This window comes from Hypomesus transpacificus, chromosome 24 (assembly GCF_021917145.1).
Source record: "Hypomesus transpacificus isolate Combined female chromosome 24, fHypTra1, whole genome shotgun sequence".
NCBI lineage: Eukaryota > Metazoa > Chordata > Actinopteri > Osmeriformes > Osmeridae > Hypomesus > Hypomesus transpacificus.
In genome coordinates, this window is record NC_061083.1 from 564,312 (window position 1) to 581,818 (window position 17,507).

The 17,507-nt window shown below is 45.1% G+C and overlaps 3 protein-coding genes across 10 annotated transcripts; 1 reads left to right on the forward strand and 2 right to left on the reverse strand.

The window, feature by feature from the left end:
- Nucleotides 1–229: 229 nt before the first annotated feature.
- Nucleotides 230–11,955, reverse strand: pnpla7b (patatin-like phospholipase domain containing 7b). 5 transcript variants are annotated; one of them, XM_047047974.1, is made up of 34 exons: nt 11,791–11,955; nt 10,988–11,028; nt 10,714–10,788; nt 10,531–10,618; nt 10,304–10,383; nt 9,984–10,078; nt 9,755–9,898; nt 9,343–9,502; nt 9,146–9,226; nt 8,901–9,029; nt 8,639–8,719; nt 8,400–8,514; nt 8,158–8,241; nt 7,952–8,058; nt 7,684–7,842; nt 7,354–7,431; nt 6,952–7,157; nt 6,678–6,809; nt 6,253–6,566; nt 5,905–6,054; nt 5,758–5,821; nt 5,415–5,583; nt 4,873–5,055; nt 4,483–4,601; nt 3,896–4,052; nt 3,662–3,778; nt 3,439–3,508; nt 2,861–2,977; nt 2,554–2,702; nt 2,282–2,434; nt 2,051–2,167; nt 1,780–1,861; nt 1,485–1,600; nt 230–1,160 (listed from the first exon to the last, which is right to left on the reverse strand). In XM_047047974.1, exons 2-34 carry the CDS (start codon nt 11,024–11,026, stop codon nt 1,095–1,097), a joined length of 3,996 nt encoding a protein of 1,331 aa, XP_046903930.1. In that variant the 5' UTR covers nt 11,027–11,028; nt 11,791–11,955; the 3' UTR covers nt 230–1,094. The 5 variants fall into 5 exon arrangements, with proteins under 5 accessions (XP_046903930.1, XP_046903928.1, XP_046903929.1 ...); XM_047047972.1 differs by having other exon boundaries at nt 10,304–10,386; XM_047047973.1 differs by having other exon boundaries at nt 10,304–10,386; nt 10,988–11,046.
- An 818-nt stretch (nt 11,956–12,773) lies between these two features.
- mrpl41 (mitochondrial ribosomal protein L41) lies at nt 12,774–13,338 on the forward strand. The gene has a single exon (XM_047047982.1). It carries the CDS (start codon nt 12,795–12,797, stop codon nt 13,200–13,202), a length of 408 nt encoding a protein of 135 aa, XP_046903938.1. The 5' UTR covers nt 12,774–12,794; the 3' UTR covers nt 13,203–13,338.
- A 300-nt stretch (nt 13,339–13,638) lies between these two features.
- dph7 (diphthamide biosynthesis 7) lies at nt 13,639–17,498 on the reverse strand. Of its 4 annotated transcripts, none has more exons than XM_047047979.1 (10): nt 17,428–17,498; nt 16,698–16,878; nt 16,413–16,546; nt 16,229–16,316; nt 15,973–16,067; nt 15,467–15,624; nt 15,104–15,176; nt 14,914–14,979; nt 14,619–14,791; nt 13,639–14,299 (listed from the first exon to the last, which is right to left on the reverse strand). In XM_047047979.1, the coding sequence occupies exons 2-10, from the start codon at nt 16,836–16,838 to the stop codon at nt 13,845–13,847; spliced, it is 1,383 nt and encodes a 460-aa protein (XP_046903935.1). In that variant the 5' UTR covers nt 16,839–16,878; nt 17,428–17,498; the 3' UTR covers nt 13,639–13,844. The 4 variants fall into 4 exon arrangements, with proteins under 4 accessions (XP_046903935.1, XP_046903934.1, XP_046903936.1 ...); XM_047047978.1 differs by having other exon boundaries at nt 17,343–17,492; XM_047047980.1 differs by lacking the exon at nt 17,428–17,498 and adding an exon at nt 17,257–17,346.
- Nucleotides 17,499–17,507: the final 9 nt, after the last annotated feature.

The following is a 17,507-nucleotide window of genomic DNA, read 5'->3' on the forward strand; positions in this document are numbered from 1 at the left end:
ACATGTTACTTTTGTGATTAGAAATTCATTGGTTATTCTTTCTTAATTGGTCATAGTTCACAAGTAGCCTAGTTCTCAATGAGGATATATTTATTTAGTTTTAATCAAAGTAATTTAATCAAAGTAATTTATTTAGTAATAATCAAGTAATAATCATAGGCCTACTGCAAATTCTGCAAGTGCTTTCACCATTGGCTTTAAAACAGATGCAGCAATTATTTTACAAGGCACCAACTAAAAGTTCAACATATCTAAATGAACATGAACACAACATAAAATGTCAACATTATAAGACATAACATGATTAATTTAACACAAATCCCTGAAAAAATGGCATAAGGAAAATAACACAAAAGAAACTCTCAAATCTATATCAATATTAATAAATTATTTTTGATTTATGTATGTCAGTCCCTTTTTCATCATTACACATATAGGTCAGACATTCATTAATGTTACATTTGAATCAAAAGTAAAGGACCACCAGTATTGTTAAAGACAAATGGCAGCATAAAAGAGAGTAGAAAATTGCATTGATATGTTTGCATGATAATGATAATGCCTGTACACATAAGTACAATGTAACTATGAATGAATGAATACTGCAACATTGATCGACATATAGCAGCTAAGTAAGGGAGTTGTGGTTTTTAAACAAAATTTTCCATATATTCGGTATGTATAGCAGACAGGTAAGTGAAATACTCATTATCTTATGCAGTTCCAGACCCAAGACAGAGTAATTGTTGATCTTGTTCATTGTTGATCTTGCACCCTATGACCCTATAAGTGTAGCTTATCATGGTTTGCGCCCAACTTTGAGCCTATAATTCACAATACATTTGTGTGTGTGATGAGAAACCTTTGATCAATCCCTTCTCTGAATGGGAGAAAATCCCTTCAATGTACTAAGTAAACACTAAAATAAAATAAAAAGGAAGTTGTTATAATTGGCCTTCAAATGAATGAACAATAGGTGGATGTCAAGCATTCCCTCCCCCAAGTAATACAAAGTACTGCTTTTTGTCTGGACTGTCTGGAATAACTATAAACAGAACTGTGACCCAGGCTGTATGTCAAGTATATGATGGATGTCACAGGCCGACATTGTTGGAGTGGTTCGGTGTCCGATGTCGAACACCAATTTGAATTTCTTCATCCTGAGAGAGGAAGAGAGCCAGAGAAACACACACAAAGAGAGAGAGAAACAGAAATAAAATTGAGTAGTTGCCAAGCCAGGTCACACCTGTTCTTGTTGGGATGATGTTTTTGATTAAACCTGAACTGGGCCAGTGGAAATCAAAACAAGCCAAAAAATTATGTATCTTTTTTTTGCTCCATATTTGATATACTTTCGATACCAAGTTCACTGTTGTGTTTGTTGCAAGTTTTCTAAGGGCATCTTAAACTGATTATTTAGGGTAGAATTATTTATTGCTTTGCTGGAGTTTTACTTTAATGGTTTCCCTTAGTGCAGTACGTACTGTGTCAGCAGTCTCTTCCCCTTGCTCACTGTTGTAACAAGACATATCCAGATCAGACAGGGCACTCTCCACCGCCTCCTCATCATAGTCTGTCTGGTACTCCTCCGAAAACTCCTCTGGAATCGGTACAGCGATTAAGTGAAGAAAAAAGTGACATGGAAGCTTCAGCAAAATCTCTCAAGCATTTAAAATAGTTCATTGTGGATTTAAAACATTGCAGTAATCATGAATAGTTTGCACAATGAAGCTTTTTACAAATATTTAAATAAATCATTTGTTTTTCCTGTCCTCTTACCATCCATCAGGGCTGGTTTAACTGGCTCAATTCTAGACACAATCTCTGCCAGGTCAGTAAAGGAGGCATTGGGACACGTCACCTAAAAGTCAAGAAGTGGTTCAGTAAAGAAGCCCAAACAAGCTCCAGTTTAAAGAGCTACACTACCACATCCAGAAAGTACATAGTTTCTTCATCCACAATATAAAACAACCAATGAGATAGGCGTAGGCAGAGGGATAAGCGGCAAAAACAAAATAGAACAGTACATTCAGGACAGGTTGAAACTCACGTTGCCACTCTTAGTTTTATGAAACTCCTCTTGGTGTCTGTCCTTTAGCATCTTGTCCACAACCCCGCTGCGTAGCCACACGTCAAATAGTGTTTTCCCATGCTGGTATCCCACTTCCTGAGACGGATAGGGGGAGAGAGAGAGGGGTTCAGCCATGGTGGGATTTGCTGAGATTAGAGGAAGCAGATGGAGAGCCTTTGGGACAATGAGGAGGAACAGAGGGACACTCACAGCAATTTCGTCAAATTTGCCAAAGTCCAGCGTGCCGTAGCGATCGATGGGGGGGCGTATGTACTCGCAGTAATCGCTGTCTTTCACAGACTCCAGCTGCCTCACACAGCACACATAAGCCAGCCTGGTCTGGATCTCTGCCATGTTCAACACCTTAAGAGAAAGGGGGAGGTGGGTAGGGGGGAACCATGTCAAACTCGGATCAGACCATGCTGAAATAAAACGACTATATTGTGAAACTGACAGCTTGGTACAATGGAGGCAGGTCACACCTTGACTCTCTCTGCCAGGGGGTTGAAGCGTTTCCATAGCAACCACCAGCCGTTGAGCGAGTCACCGTAGTTGGTGAGGTCGGTCTCGTCCTGGCTGCCCACGTCAACGGCTATCACAACCTTGGCTCCCATGGATCGTGCAACGTCAGCTGAGAAGACAGAAGCCACATTGTGTCACCCTATGACGCTGGAGGATTAAGGTTAATGTCATTGTCAATCTAATATGGCGCATACTCACTTGTTATAATTTACCTAATAACAAAACAATTATACCTTGGAGGTCCTTTGGATAGAATCCACTTCTTACCAGGCAGGTTGTTGATGTAACCTCCATCCATGAGAAGGTGTCCATCCTTAGGGTCACAGAGAGGGGGAAGGTAGCCCGACAGAGACATGCTGGCACGGACATACCTCCACAGTGATCCTAGACAAGCACCAAACACGCTTTGTTGGTTAGGAACAAAAGCTGAGGGGACTCAGCAACAAGGAGGTAGAATGAGGAGACAGGCTGAGGAGATGGGATGGGTAGGATGAGACAGGATAAGGAAGGAGCTAGGATGAGGAGGGGGTAGAATGAAGAGGAGGTAGGATGGGTAGGAAGTAGGAGAAGGAAGGATGAGGCGGTAGAATGGGTAGGATGAGGTAGGATAAAGAGGAGGTAGGATGAGGACGAGGTAGGATATGGTGGAGGTAGGATATGGAGGAGGTAGGATAAGAAGGTAGGATAAGGAGGAAGTAGGATGAGGAGGTAGATGGGTAGGATGAGGAAGTAAGGTAAGGAGGAGGTAGGATGAAATAGATGGTTAGGAGGTGATATATGGGTAGGATGAGCAGCAGGCAGGATGTGGGGGAGGTAGAACAAGGAGGAGGTAGTGAAGAACACACCATCAGTGTGGACCCTCATGGAGGAAGCTGTGATGTCTGTAGTGATGTTGAAGTAGGGGATCCACAGATCCTGTGAGAAGAGAATACAAATGTGTGTAATATTTATTGTGTAGTTAATAAAACAAGTTTTCCATAAAATTGTAATGCGTTTTGCCGCTGTCTTCTTCATTAATTAATTGTACATAAAAAATAAGATTTAAAATCAAATGTAACCTAGTCCTACCTCTATCTGTTTGCCCTTAAGGGCCGAGCTAACGCTGGAGTTGAAGGAAGCTCCGGAGAACATTGAGGTGACAGGATAAGTGAGGTCAAGGACCTTTTTGAAGATGGAGGTCATGTCCTGGGGGATTGAGGAGACAGAAGAACGACACAGAGGGTGAAAAACAGCCGGTTCAGCTGTCCATTAGACCCCCCCCCCCCCCCCCCCCCATCAACCCATCGGAACACTAGTGCTCACCATCGCCCATTCCCGAGCTCGGACTCTCAAGCGACTGTTGCTCTTATCCTCTGCGTATAATGCCCCAATCAGAGAGCCGATAGAGGTTCCACCCACCAAGTCCACAGGGATGCCTGATTCACTCAGGGCCTTGAGGATGCCGACTTGAGAACAGCCCCTGAGAAGAATCGTGAAGGATTTCAAATCAGTGAACACATGGACGACAAACTCAGTGGGGGGGTCAGGAAAAGAGGATGTTTAGTCTAAGCAGGGATCACCCATGGCTATGTGTGGGGGAGAGAACCCACCTTAGCTCTGCTCCACGACATGCCAGAGTAAAGCAGAGCGAGAAACAGCAGACAGAGAAGCCATCAGAGAAGATATCAGCACAACCACAAACTGGGCCTCCAGGAAATTGACAGGGAGAATGCCAACACACATGGCCAAACTGTTGCTTAAACGTCATGGGATTTCTTTTCGATTAGGGAAGCATAAACAAATATCTAACTTAAATGGGTTTAAGAAATGCAAGGTTAGAAAAGAATGGAAGGTTAAACAGCCCAGAGTTGCTATCCAGGTCCAGTTTTTTGTGTTATCAGTTGCAGTACCTGGCTCCCCCTCCCCCCAGCACCAGTGCGATGGTGTTGCCTGTCAACACCCTGGCCAGGCGGGAGAAGTCCGAGTGACGGTCTGGAGGCTTCTGGAACACACGCTGGTACATCTCTATCTGAAGGTGATACACACACAAAAACAGTAAGAAAGTGAAGCAAAACTACACCAAAGCTCTACTCCAATACCCAGTAGCTTTAGACGACTGTTGCAATTGAAAGTGTGAGCAGAGAAGCAAGACAGACTAGCTGGAGGTAGGGTTAACAGATACCCGGACACCCAACTGAGGCAGGAGGCTAGGGTGTGTGTGTGTGAAAATGGGTGTGAGAGAAAACATGTGACAGAGAGAATGAGCTGGACAGAGAGAGTGTGAGAGTGTGTGTGTGTACCAGCTTTGGCAGGCTCCTCTTGGAGAAGACCCTGCGCGGGCAGGACAGGTGGAGGTGTCTGGAGATCCAGCTCCTCATGTTGAGCCACTCCACGGTGCCTCTCGGCGGGGGTCCATCCTCACGGTGCAACAGCACCAGCTGTTTCTGGGCTCGCACCGCGCTGCCCTCCAGCATGCGCTCCAGCTGAGGGTGCGGGCAGGGCAGAGTCAAACACAACACTCAGGTGGTCACGCTCAAATGTTTGTTTTCCATTTTAAAAAGTATGTGTGATGTCTGTTAAAAAGCGGAACAGGATTTGAAGTCAGTCAGTCACCAAGAGGGTTTGTCTCAGCAGCTTATTAGCAACCCTAGCATTAATATAACTAATAGGCCTAAAGCCTGAGACATGTAGATGTCACTAATCTGTGTGCACTCATTACACTGCATCAAAACTCAAACAAGTCAGCCTACTTTCCATTGTATTAAACAGTTAGCCGCTAGTTAGCTACTGTGAATCACAAGGTTTACCCAGACAGACAGAGCTGGGGTCGGTTTGGCCTCACCTCCCCCACAGCCGGGTCCTGCTCGCCCAGTCCCACGATAATGATGCAGTCAGCCTGGCGAATGCAGCGCTGGGTCCAGGGGGTGAGGCTGGCGTCGGACTGGTAGAGGACAATGCGGTGGATGTCCTCCTGTTGACCCAGCCAACTGGACAGGCGGTACTCATGAACACTGACGGACGGACGGACGGGGCAGACGAGGAAACATAGAAGGAGGCAGATAAGGTGGCAGAAGAGCGCATTCATGCCGTTTGTTTCAAAGCCCGCTCAAGCTTACCTCAAACAAGGATTATACTGTCACCAATAAAAAAAGAGAGAGGGAAATATATGATATGAATATATTTACCTGTCCAGTGCTGCAGAGCCCAGTCGTTGCTTGATGATGTCACTTGTCAAGAGTAAAGTTGGACCTAGAGCAGCAATAACAACCTATTAGTTTGCAATGAGTGAAGAGAAAAAAAATGCTGGCGGTGAGAAGACGATCTGTGTGTACCGATGGCAGTCAGTGCGTGGTGCAGCTCCAGGGTGAAGGCAGTGAGGGGAACCTCGTCCGACACGGGCAGGATGGTGACTGTGGAGAGGTTGGAGGCCGGGTTCCCCACATCCCACTTACTGCCCGGGGTGTGGAGGGCCAGACTACGAGCTGGAGGGGAGAGAAAACCCATATCAACAAATATGAACAGAAAACGAACTAATATCATACCAAATACAACAAATATGAACATTGCTGATACACCAGTGTACACGCACGCAAATGTTGTTTATGGAGGAGACACAACACACAGACAGTACATGTGTGCACGTATGCACTTTGCACACACATACACACACACACACACACCTGCCAGGGGTCCATTGACCTGCTGCATGTTCCCCAGGATTTTCTGCCCCAGCAGGTGGATGAGCCGGGTGACGACCTGGGGGTACTTCCTCTTGATGGAGTTGAGCGCTCCCTCTGGCAGCTTGGCTAACTCCGAGTCCCTGACAGCGTGTACCGTTGTTGCCCGGTTCATGTGGGTCAGGGCTTCCACCACGCCGATCAGGTCACCGCGGCCATACTCGCCTGTCAGCTCCTTCTTCCCATCATCCTTTGCTATGACCGACCGTAAGCGGCCGCTGAGAACTATAAATGTACTGTCTGACTTGTCTCCTTGTCTGCAAGCACACAAGGAAGGAAAGAAGAAAGAAAGTTGGGGAAAGTTTAAGCCAATGCACACAGTGCTGAGGAAGAGTATTTGAGGCTATACTGTAGATTTACAGCTATACCTGTAGACAGCACGTCCTGCCTCCACTGCCATCCAGTCCAGTGCAAAGTCGATCTGTCTGACAAAGGAAGACACCCTCTTCACCACCTGGTGAGCTACGTTCAGCACCACCCTGGGGTCCTCACGCATGATCCTGCATGGAGACAGACAGAAACACACACATACACACACACAATTAGGCAGGACAGCAAAAACACAGTATCAAGTGTGTGCGTGTACATCATGGCACGTGTAATTATCTGCACGTTCACACGGGCATTCTGGCAGAAGCCTACTCATAGAAGTGGGCCTTGGAGATGGATAGGAAGCTGCAGTCGCGGTGGGCGCGTACACTGAAGATGAGGGGTTCTCCTGTGAGCACGGCCAGGTGACCCACCATCTCCCCAGGGTGTGTGTGGAACAGCAGCGTGTCCTCCTCGCGGTCTATCATGCGCTGATACACGTGCAGCACACCCGAGATGACAAACTGCACACTCACGTCCTGGCACGAACACAGAGGACAAACGGAAAAACTGTAAAAACCCTAATAAGGTACCGGGCGGCTCATTGGTTATGGGTGGCAAAAAACAAATGTTTTACTGGCTTGCTAACAACAGAGCTGAGATGAAGGTGTTGAAGCCAGGCCCTTCCCTCAGGGCGTGGCAGCAGCAGTGATGTGAGTTGGCATGCAGGCTGACCTGGTCCCCCTGGCTGGCCACCACACATCCGGCCTTGACCTGGCGTAGAGTTACCCTGCCTTCCAGCAGACTCAGGTCCTGACACACACAGGGGGCAATAGGGGTCAGAACAGAACACACACAAAAACACAAGGAGCCTCCTCTTGGAATCTTTTCTTGATTACTTTCTTGATATCAGAATTGGCTTCACATACACCCATAGACCTGCACCTAAACCAACCTAAACCCTCAAGGAAGACAAGGGAAAAACTCGCACATCTGACATCTACTTCTGGTAGAATAACTGGATTGCTCACGTAGACCATTCCCATCAGAAAAGATGAGCCATACCTGCAGTTGGAAGACTTTGAGGAGGTCCTTCTTGGCAGCATGGAAGATGGCGTTGACCTTGCTGTGGTGGACATGGCCTGTAGAGGGGCCCCCTGCCTCAGTGTAGTGGTGCACAGCTGAGGGCGTGTGGACCATGGTCACACACTTCTTCAGGATAGACTAGGGGGGAGGGGAACAGATGCATGGACGACAAGGACGGATTGGTGTTTAGCATGTCTTTATGACTTAGACGTGAGTAGGAAATGCACATTAGAAGTCCTTCACTGACCTTATGTACAGAAGGGCTTGGCGGGTTCTCTTCCTGTGCTTTCGGTTTCTCCTGCTCCTTTATCTTGGCTCTCTCGTACGCAGCGTTGAGGTCTGCGGTGGCGTTGTCTATGGAGGGAGACAAATAGTCATGGTTATAGGACATACAGTAAATCACAGTGTGCTAGTTTGAGAGGGCATTGTGGCTGCTGTGCTTGACCTCTGTACCTGTGACCGCCATAGGAGTGGAGTGAGAACGAGACTTCTTGAATTTAATGGTGGGGCTCTCTGAGGGGTGGGACTTTTCTCTCTCTGGAACAGAACATTGTACTACTTTGTTGAGATAGATTACATTGCTCCCAGACTTTTGTACTATTTCTATATACAATTTTGTCCTACATTTGCTATAGTATTTATGTATTTTTATTACAATTTGAAATGACATTCCTAGTGATCCTTGTGTAACGGACCTGTGATTTCTGCTCCCGGGTCCTCAGACCCAGACTGCTGTCTCCGTAGAACCCTGCCTGGGTTGCCCTCCCCCAGCACACTAGCCACCGACACCAGGGGTATGGCCTGGCTCTCCTGAAATAGAGCCAGACATGGAACCATCAGACATGAGTGTGTTTCCCTTTCCTAAGAAACAATGACATGCAGACATGTGTATCCCTCATGTCATGCAGGAGTGTACTTTACGAGCAACCAGTACCTGGTTGAAGAGCTCCGTGGTAAGGCCCAGGTAGTTGTGTAGGGCCAGAAAGGTTACTCTCTGCAGGCGAACCATAATGATCTACATCAAAGAGGAAGTGGACATGAATATAGATTCCGCCAAAAAGGCTGCACTGTATTTAAGAATTCAGTTACACACAAAACATAGCCACAATGGAGTTTGGCGCTGAAAGGGCTTTTCGTCTGATCGATTGATCTCTTTCCCCTTGACTTTAAAGGTCACCTGTCATTGGATGCTGTACCTGGATAACGCGTACAAGAGTCTCTGGGTATTTTTCAAACACAGACTGGAAGGCCGCCGCTGGAAGACGCAGGATGGTGGTGGGGGCGGCAGCCCTCGCAGACACCGTCTTGTAAGGCGCTGGGTAACCCTGGAATACGGAGAGACATCAGGCAGGGCTTGATATTGTACAGGAATTACTCAAAGCAATGTGTAAAGTCAGCAGCTAAGTCAAAAAAGAAAATCAGGGACAAAGGCTTGACTTACGGTGATGACATCCAGAATACTGAGCAGGCTGTGGACACTGTCTCCAGCTAACACCTCCTTAACTACTGCGTCTGTGCCATCCTAACAAGAAAAGTAAAAAGGTTATCCTGTCATTTTATTGCTTCGAAGATAATAGGATGAGATCATGAGATAATATGCGGATGGCATATGAAGAAAGAGGAGTGTGGTGGACTCACACTTTCATGGATGCAGAGCTCCAGGCGGCCATCTTGCACCACGTAGATGCTGTCGTCGATGTCACCGGGGCGGAACAGGCTTTCCCCCTCGTGCAACTGCACAAACACCATGTGTCGACAAAGCTCCAGAAACAGAGGCTTCTCAAAGTGTCCCAGCACCCTGGACAAACACACACATGTACACACACGAAACAAATATTTTACAGTCAATGGTGTATGTTTGTTGAAACCTCCTGATGTGCCTGCCTTTTGGCTTGTGCCTAGGCCCATGTGTTGTTTTGTTGTATGCCTAGGTGTTTAAGTCGGTGTTTCCTGTATTCATGATTTTTATATTTTGTCTGTACCGCACTTCAACGTGACATGCTTTATAAATAAACATGTAATTGTTGCGTAAATGTGTGTGTTTCCTTACCTGACGTTCTTCAGCATGTACAGCACCTCAGAGGGAAGATGAGAGTTCTGCACGTCAAACTCCGTGAGGTCAGCCTCCAGCAAAGAAGGAGGGGGCTCCTTTGGCTGCAGGGTCGGAGATGGCTCTTTACGAATACGCAGGATCCTACAGTGGCACACATCGGGACAGTGTCAGTATCGAGTTCAGATAAGGTTGGAACACCTTGTAATACACTGTCATAATGTCTTACTTGCGTGCTATTGATAACACTTTCGTTCTCTTCCTGGTTCGCTGCCGGGGTGCTGAGTTTGAGGTGGGGGTCGCAACAGAGGACAAAGTCTGCACCTACAAAGAGAGACACGTCTCACTTCATGGCTCAAGATAACTATGTACTATACTGATAAAGTGTGAAACAAAGATATCCCCTTGCAAATAATATTACTGTGTTATGCACTATAGCATTCAATGGACCTCACCCAACACCTTCAGAGTTCACAATGACCTATATAACTTCCTGGACCGGATGTTCCAGTCAAGACATCAGTGCCAATAGGCCATGAAATGACTGACCTTTCTCATTATCTTTCTGCCATAGAACATGACCTTGTCTCTTTTCCTAAAACGATACTGAGGAACTCCAGCCTGATCCTCTTCTTGAAAAAACAAAACAACAACACACATATTCACATTCAGGAACATGATGAATTTAGATGTTACTTCCGGTGTAGTGGACTACTTGGTCAAACTAGTTGCTACATGAAGGATCTTTGAGAAGAGAGTCACGCTATTATACTGACTGGCCATCTTGTATCTTCTGTAGAGCAGAAACACCACAATGCCAATGAGAGAGACAGATACAACAGCCCCGATAAGCACACCAGTCCACTGTGGAGAGATAGGCTGACAGCAGTTAGGCTTAGAATACAGTAGGAAGAAAGCTAGCTTAAAGCAGTAACAAAGGTACTGAAAGTGTTGGCTACCACAGAGGTCTCTGTTCTGTCCTCCATCAACTGCTGCATCCTTGCTGTGAACTCAGTGCTGAGTGGAAACAGACTCTGGGGGGAAAAACAGCAAATAGAGTGAAGAGAAAAGGTAGGCCTAATTTAACAACATGGGATATTCGTGAAATGTGGAGGTAAATACACATTATAATAAACATCTGAACAGGGGTGAAGATGTGCAAGAGCAAAGGCAGAGCAGTAGCACAAGGCTGTAATAAGACAATTACAATGGACAGCATAGCAAACAACATACCGGGTAAACACTGCAGCTTTCCTCATTTTTGTCATCCATTCCTTAGGACAGAGAGAACACTTAGAGAGACGATATAGAAGAAAACATAATTATTTTCATGCAAAGATATTAGCTACACAAATCTCTAAAGCAATCAAGGCAAAGTGTCAGGTGCTTGGACCTGTGTCCAAGCGACTGTCAGAGAATGCAGACTGAGAAATTCAGGTCACAGGTTCACTATAGGTTAGAAACAACTGCTGACAGATCGCATGGCATTGGGTTGACAGAGTAGTTGTAACCAGACACCAACATACTGAAATGGATTCGCCCACAGGGCCACAAGCAAGGAGAAAGTCATGGGACTTCGTAAACAAGAGCATAATTATTCATTCATCACTGTGGAGTTCCTGGTGAAACCAAATGCGTTTTTGATTCTGCACAGATTTTCTTCCTAACTGAGATGTCGTTATCAGCATTTGTACTTTTGCCAGGTCAGAAGATAAACAAACTCAACTGATAAACAAATGCGATCAAATAACATGCCCACCTTTAACTCCACAGCTAAAGGGCGAAACATGCTAAGTAGAGCTTGTTAAATGTTTGTACACGTATGAGTTATTACTACTAATTATAAGTATTTCTGTCCACTTTTGAGGAAAACTGTTTTCTTGCTTACAACTTTGAGGAGACAGCCACTCCAGAGTGCAGCGGGGCTTCACACTGCTCTGTAATCACCCACTAGGCGAATTACTACAATTAATTTCCCAGGTAGTTTAGGATAATATGTTTGTGAATGATCTATTAATTTATAAAGAAATACTTACTTGAACGTATTCAACTGCATTCGTTACTGCATGCCCCCTTTTGTGTCCAAGTTTCTTGGCTTCCCACGCTCGCTTGTCAATCCCTACCATTCACTATGAGCATCGAGGATTTCTATTGGCTAGTTTAGACTCGCTTAGGCCAATCAGCAGCGATTTCATTCGTAGGCAATATCATTCTACTGGCGCTAAAGAACTGAAGCATCGTTGTCAAGGTTAGTGATCCCTTTAATAATAGTGAAAATTGTCATATTAAACGTATTAGTCATCTATTTAGGAATTATTACCAAACGATTTTCAGTAATATAATATTCAGTGGCCATGCTGGTGAAACTGTCAAGCATGATGTGTTTTCAAGGTAAAATGTATTGGACAAGGTAGCTCTAACAAGTAGTCTAACTAGAGCTACCAAATGTGTGCCAAGTTACTGAACGTTTAACGCCGGTAGGCTAGTAAATTCAAATTGTACCAAAGCCAAGGGTCAGAGTGTAATACATCAGAAGTTGGCAACTTTAGCTTATCTACCTAGCTAGCCTGGAATACTAGCTAATGCTAGCTAGCTCTACTTTAGCAAGCTACCTCTATACATTCGCAAAAAATCTTGTTCAAAAGCACACTCAACAATCAACAGTCACTCTACAGTACTAGGCTACCCCTCACGTTGCCTTTCCAGACAAGCCAGCATTCCAGAATTTGACCACAGTAGCTAGGCTAGGTTTACTGGCAATTAAGGTGGTTGACGTTCCCATCCCACACTTTTATTTTAAGCAGATAGCTAAATTGCATAGAAGATCATAGGATCACAATACAGTATCATACTGTATTGATCCTCGCTAACACCCAACAGTGTTTGGCAAGGAGACGTAGAATTGGATCATGATGGGAAGGAAGGAATAATAGTTATTATAATAGCACTGTGCAGTCATTGCCTCAACAGTGTTTGATACATTTGTCTGACTTTTTATTTTGAATTACTGCCAAAACAGGTGGAGTAACACTTGAATGCAATGGGTGTGCTCTCAGCGATTACTCGGGGCATTGTGAGAGGAGCAGATCGTATGGCTGAGTTTACCAGCAAGCGTGGCTCAAGGACTCATTACAAAGGCAGAGGAGCACAGCCAACAGGACGGCTAACGTCCAGTCGAAAATTCATCCAAGTGCGGGAAATGATTCCACAGTTTGTGGTGCCTAATTTGGAGGGTTTCAAGCTCAAACCCTACGTATCATATCGCACCCCTGCTGGAACAGAACCCCCGGTCACTCCTGAGAGCCTGTTTACTGAAGCCGTTGCCCCAAAGATCAAGAAGGACTTTGAGGAGGGGACTTTCAATAAGGAACAACTGCAGAAATACGGATTTGAACCCAAACAGGAAGGAAAGCTTTTTAAGCTCTATCCAAAGAACTTTTTGCGATAAGCAAACCCCACTGAGTGGCCAATATTGAGCACCATTATTTGTTTTTGTGTAATTGAAGATATTGGAAATTGTTATAGCCAATATTGTGAAGCTGAACGTGTTGTTGAATTTCATTGAATAAAACATAAAAACTGCATATCACGTAGACTTATTCATCCATTTCAATGTTGTGCTCTATGTTCTCTTAATTCTTGTGCTGCCTTCGGGTCACATGACCCAACCATCGTTGTGTTTACCCAATACAAAAACAAATTAAAATAAATGTATTTTAACCTTTGCAATGTGGGGGGTCTGAGACAGCCCGATGAATAAAAGCCCCACAAAGATGTGCCAAATGCCTGTCACATTGAGGCAGCACAGTGACACAGAGGTACCATGATGTTTACAGTGAAGGACATCCTGCCACTGTATAAGACATTTTAAATTTGACTCAAGCTTTCATAGCAGATATGTTAGAATTGGTATTGGTGCTGGTAGGTTGGTGTGTTTCAACATTCAAGTGAGGTTAATCAATCAATCACCCCGATGACCCATACAGAAATTATATCATCTATTGCTCCCTTTTCATTATGTACGCATTCTGTGCGTGAGTCCTATGTTAAAACGGTTTCAGTACAAGTCTTAAAGACCTCTGTGCATCTCCTATTTCAGCGCACTGGCCTGGCTCTCGTCCTCTGCACCTGTCCCTCCCTGCCCCTCAGTGGTGCTGTCCTCTTCAGGAGTCCAGTCCCAGCGCCACACATGCAGCATATGGTCATAGAAGGAGCAGCTGGCCAGTAGGCAGGACATAGAGGGGCTGTCAGCAGCCGGGCGGGGAGGCACACCTGCCCCAGAGCAGGAGGGCGAGGAGGCGACACATTCAGGGATGTATCGTCCTGCATCGTCCTCAAGCGAGGTGTCAAAGCTGGCGGTGGGAGACTCATACTGGATCCTCAGGTGTCCTCCGCCCTCTGCCAGGAACTCCTTGGGCTCCGCGGCTTCATGTGGGGAGCCAGGAAGAGGCCCGTCCAGAGACATGCGGGACCAGTCAGCACCATAGGCCAACGAATTGTGGAGGATGTATGAGGCGAGGATTGGACAAGATTCTCCGCTGCCCTCTAGAGGAACACATGAGAAAAACTTGAATTTTTGCATCTATAACTTTTATTAACTAACTTGAATTACACAGAAATTCCTTAGGTTATTATTATTTGTGACCTCATTAGAAAGCACATAATGTCCTCAGTTGGAATAAAGAGATAGATACAAAGGGCAGTACGACTGCTAAGTCATAGCCCAACACATTTTTTTTGCTGGGTTTCAGGCTGAAACACCTGAAATTGGCGAACAGGCTGCAGGCAAATGTTGATTGGACAGTTTCATTCATTTCCGTGATTTAGAAATATTTTGTTGTCAGTGAATGTTCCTGAGACTAACCAAGGGCTTGCTGGCAGTGCAGGATGTGGAAGTCATTATGCATGCAGGCAGCCAGCAGAAGGTGCTCCTGGGTTGGATGCCACTTCAGTCTCCAGACTCCACCACCAAGAGAGCTCTCACTGAGGGGCTGACGCATGCTCCTGCCGTCCCACAGCAACACCTGCTCATCATAGCTTTAGCAGGGAAGTTTGGACATTGACACAATTATGTTTGTTGATAAGATTGGTCACCACCTCTATTAAGTCGTGTTGTTTTTTTACAAATCAACTCAAATTGCAACGTTGCAGTCATTTACCTGCCTGTGGCAAGAATGTGCTCCCTGTGTGGGTTACTGTGGATACTGCATACACCCATGGAGTGCCTAGTAAGAGGGGGAAAAAAAAGTTCTGCTTACATTTGGCCCCTTGTGAAGTTTTGGTGCACCCACTTACTTTAACAAGATGGGTATGAGGAATGGACATTGCACCACTAACAGCATCTCTCACCTCTTGCTGGTGAAAGTGGGGGAAGAGGGACCCATCCTAAGATCCCAGCCCTTAAGTTTGCAGTCATCCCCACCTAGTGCATTCCATTAAGATGACGACACGGACAAGCATGCAGACAACAAACACCAGGTCAACCATTTGCAATGGAAGATAAAGAACAGGATGTATATGCCACGTCACAGAACCAAAACATGACCCACAAATCAATATGATGTAAATGCATAATCCTGACATTGTCTGGGCCAAAGTCAACATGCACACATCGCAGACAGACATTGAGGCAGTTAAACAGGGTTTACAGGGCTGACTTGGGTAGACTGTACACTTCAGAGGGTGTGTGTGCATCCAATGTTGGCGTGTTACCAGAGTAGATGAGTTGAGTGTCCCAGTAAGAGAAGGCAGAGATCCAGGCCTCAAACTGATGAGCCTTCCACTGTGAGATGATCGACACACTGGCAGACTCCCCCAGAGACAGAACACTGAGACAGCCAGCAGAGTCACTGGCCACCACACGGACATCACTACAGAAGACATCGGAAAAACTGTTAGGAGGACTACTACTATGACCTGGATAACTTGTTTAACTACATGCTCTTATGGTTCTTCCCTTTGGCACTTGTTTTGTTTGGGTTTTTAATAATGTATGCTTCATGTTTGGCTACCTGCAATGTTTGTGGATATCTTGGCGATATGATCAGTGACCTATGCACTTTTGTAAAGCTCTCTCTTGGAAGTTGCTTTGGATAAAACCATCTGCTAAATGAATGAATGTAAATAACAAAACACTCTGTAGGACTAAACTTCTCATTATACATTGACAGAATGGAAACCATACCCATAGTATTTCACAAGCACTCTGTTTTAGTCACCTGTCACCTCTCCCAGTGGACCAGTCCAATGACAGAGCCAACCTGTCCTCTCCTACTTCTGCACTTGCCACAGGTTTCAGATCACAGTAGCCTTCCTACTGGAGACACAGATCCATAAGAGCAGGGGCCGAGCTATACTGAAATCTACACCATGCGCATTATACGGTATTATAGTATCACTATCTAGAGTTGAGGATCTATAGTTTGTGTGCTATATTGATTAACATCGGAATTAAAGGCAATGTGGGTACCTCACCTTACTGGCTGTGAGTGTGTGCAGTTGTAGCTCCCCATTGGCTGTAGCCATTCCGAGTAACGGCTGTTCTGAGACTGGCACATGACACCTGTGAGCAAATTCATCAACACAAGGTTAGCTGAAGACAAATCTTCCAGCTATAGAGCAACTTAAATGTGTAGCCATGGACATAATGGTTTTTTACCATTTTAAATCCAGAATAGCTGGCGTGTCAATGCGCTGCAGTTCAGTGAGGGGTGGGCACATAGGTCCTTCTTGTCTAAACTGAAATAGGTAGAGTCTGCCGATCCGATTGGGTGCTGCAGTCCCTTCCACAGCCTTTGGGATAAGATTAGTAGTTAGGAAGTGGTAGTACTAGTAGTGGATGGATATCCACCCCAGCATCATTCCTTTGTACCAGGTCACAAACGTACCGGTAAGTGTATAAGTCAGATGTACATCATATTTTAATTCACTGCTGTGCACTCACCCCATCTTGGCTTTTCTGCAGTTGGTATGTTCCACATGTCAGAATATTGTGCCATTGTGGGATTGGACACCACTCCACTGTGTCTGCACTCAGTTCTGTGTCAAACACCTGTAGACTGCGAGTCCTTGACTTCCAAGCCATCTCCAAATATTCTGCATACTGTGCCGCAGCAATATAATTTCTGAAAATATGTCCCCCCAAAAAATTACCACCCTGTTGGATGACATTTTACTGTATGACCAGCAGCTAAGACACACGTACCATATATAGTGGTAGAACTGATCGGTCCAAATGTGTATCATTCATTGCAATGTTGTAGTTTGTTAATTCGGTAAAGTTGTGCTGGTATGCTGTGTACCTTGCTAACGTTAGCTTGCTAACTTTCCTCGCTGTTGCAGGAAAATGATCTAAATACCATAGGCCATTGCCCGTCAAATATATATATATATATATATATATATTGTTATCTGCATCTGACTGCGTCAATAATATGCACAATGGTATATAAATGTAATAAGCATAACTAACTACTGTACTGAAAAAGAAGAAACAAACATACACGTGAAGCAGCCACTGCACAGCACACACTGGACAACTTCCTCAACCCCAATACGTCACTAAAGAGTAGGCATTTAAAATCCAAACCTTTTACAATGTTGCTAAATCAATCCGCAAGCGTGATGTTTTTAAGTTAATTGATTTGTATAAATATACCTAAAACAATACATACGTTTAACGTAATACATCCTTTCTAACACTGTTCAGTGGTGTGTTTGTGGATACCTGATAACAGGATGTGCGTCAAAGCTA

Bases quoted from the DNA above. Each gene is read 5' to 3' on its own strand.
- pnpla7b (XM_047047972.1), bottom strand. From the start codon at position 11,026: ATGGATGACAAAAATGAGGAAAGCTGCAGTGTTTACCCG. The intron at 9,899-9,983 runs GTAAGACATTAT...GTGCCACTGTAG, and splicing joins GTGTTATCAATAGCACGCAA to GATCCTGCGTATTCGTAAAG. The intron at 6,567-6,677 runs GTATAGCTGTAA...GTGTGCTTGCAG, and splicing joins GCAGGACGTGCTGTCTACAG to ACAAGGAGACAAGTCAGACA.
- dph7 (XM_047047979.1), bottom strand. From the start codon at position 16,838: ATGGCTTGGAAGTCAAGGACTCGCAGTCTACAGGTGTTTGACACAGAA. The intron at 16,317-16,412 runs GTAAAAAACCAT...ATTTGCTCACAG, and splicing joins GCTATTCTGGATTTAAAATG to GTGTCATGTGCCAGTCTCAG. The intron at 15,177-15,466 runs GTAACACGCCAA...GGAATGCACTAG, and splicing joins CACTCAACTCATCTACTCTG to GTGGGGATGACTGCAAACTT.
- mrpl41 (XM_047047982.1), top strand. From the start codon at position 12,795: ATGGGTGTGCTCTCAGCGATTACTCGGGGCATTGTGAGAGGAGCAGAT.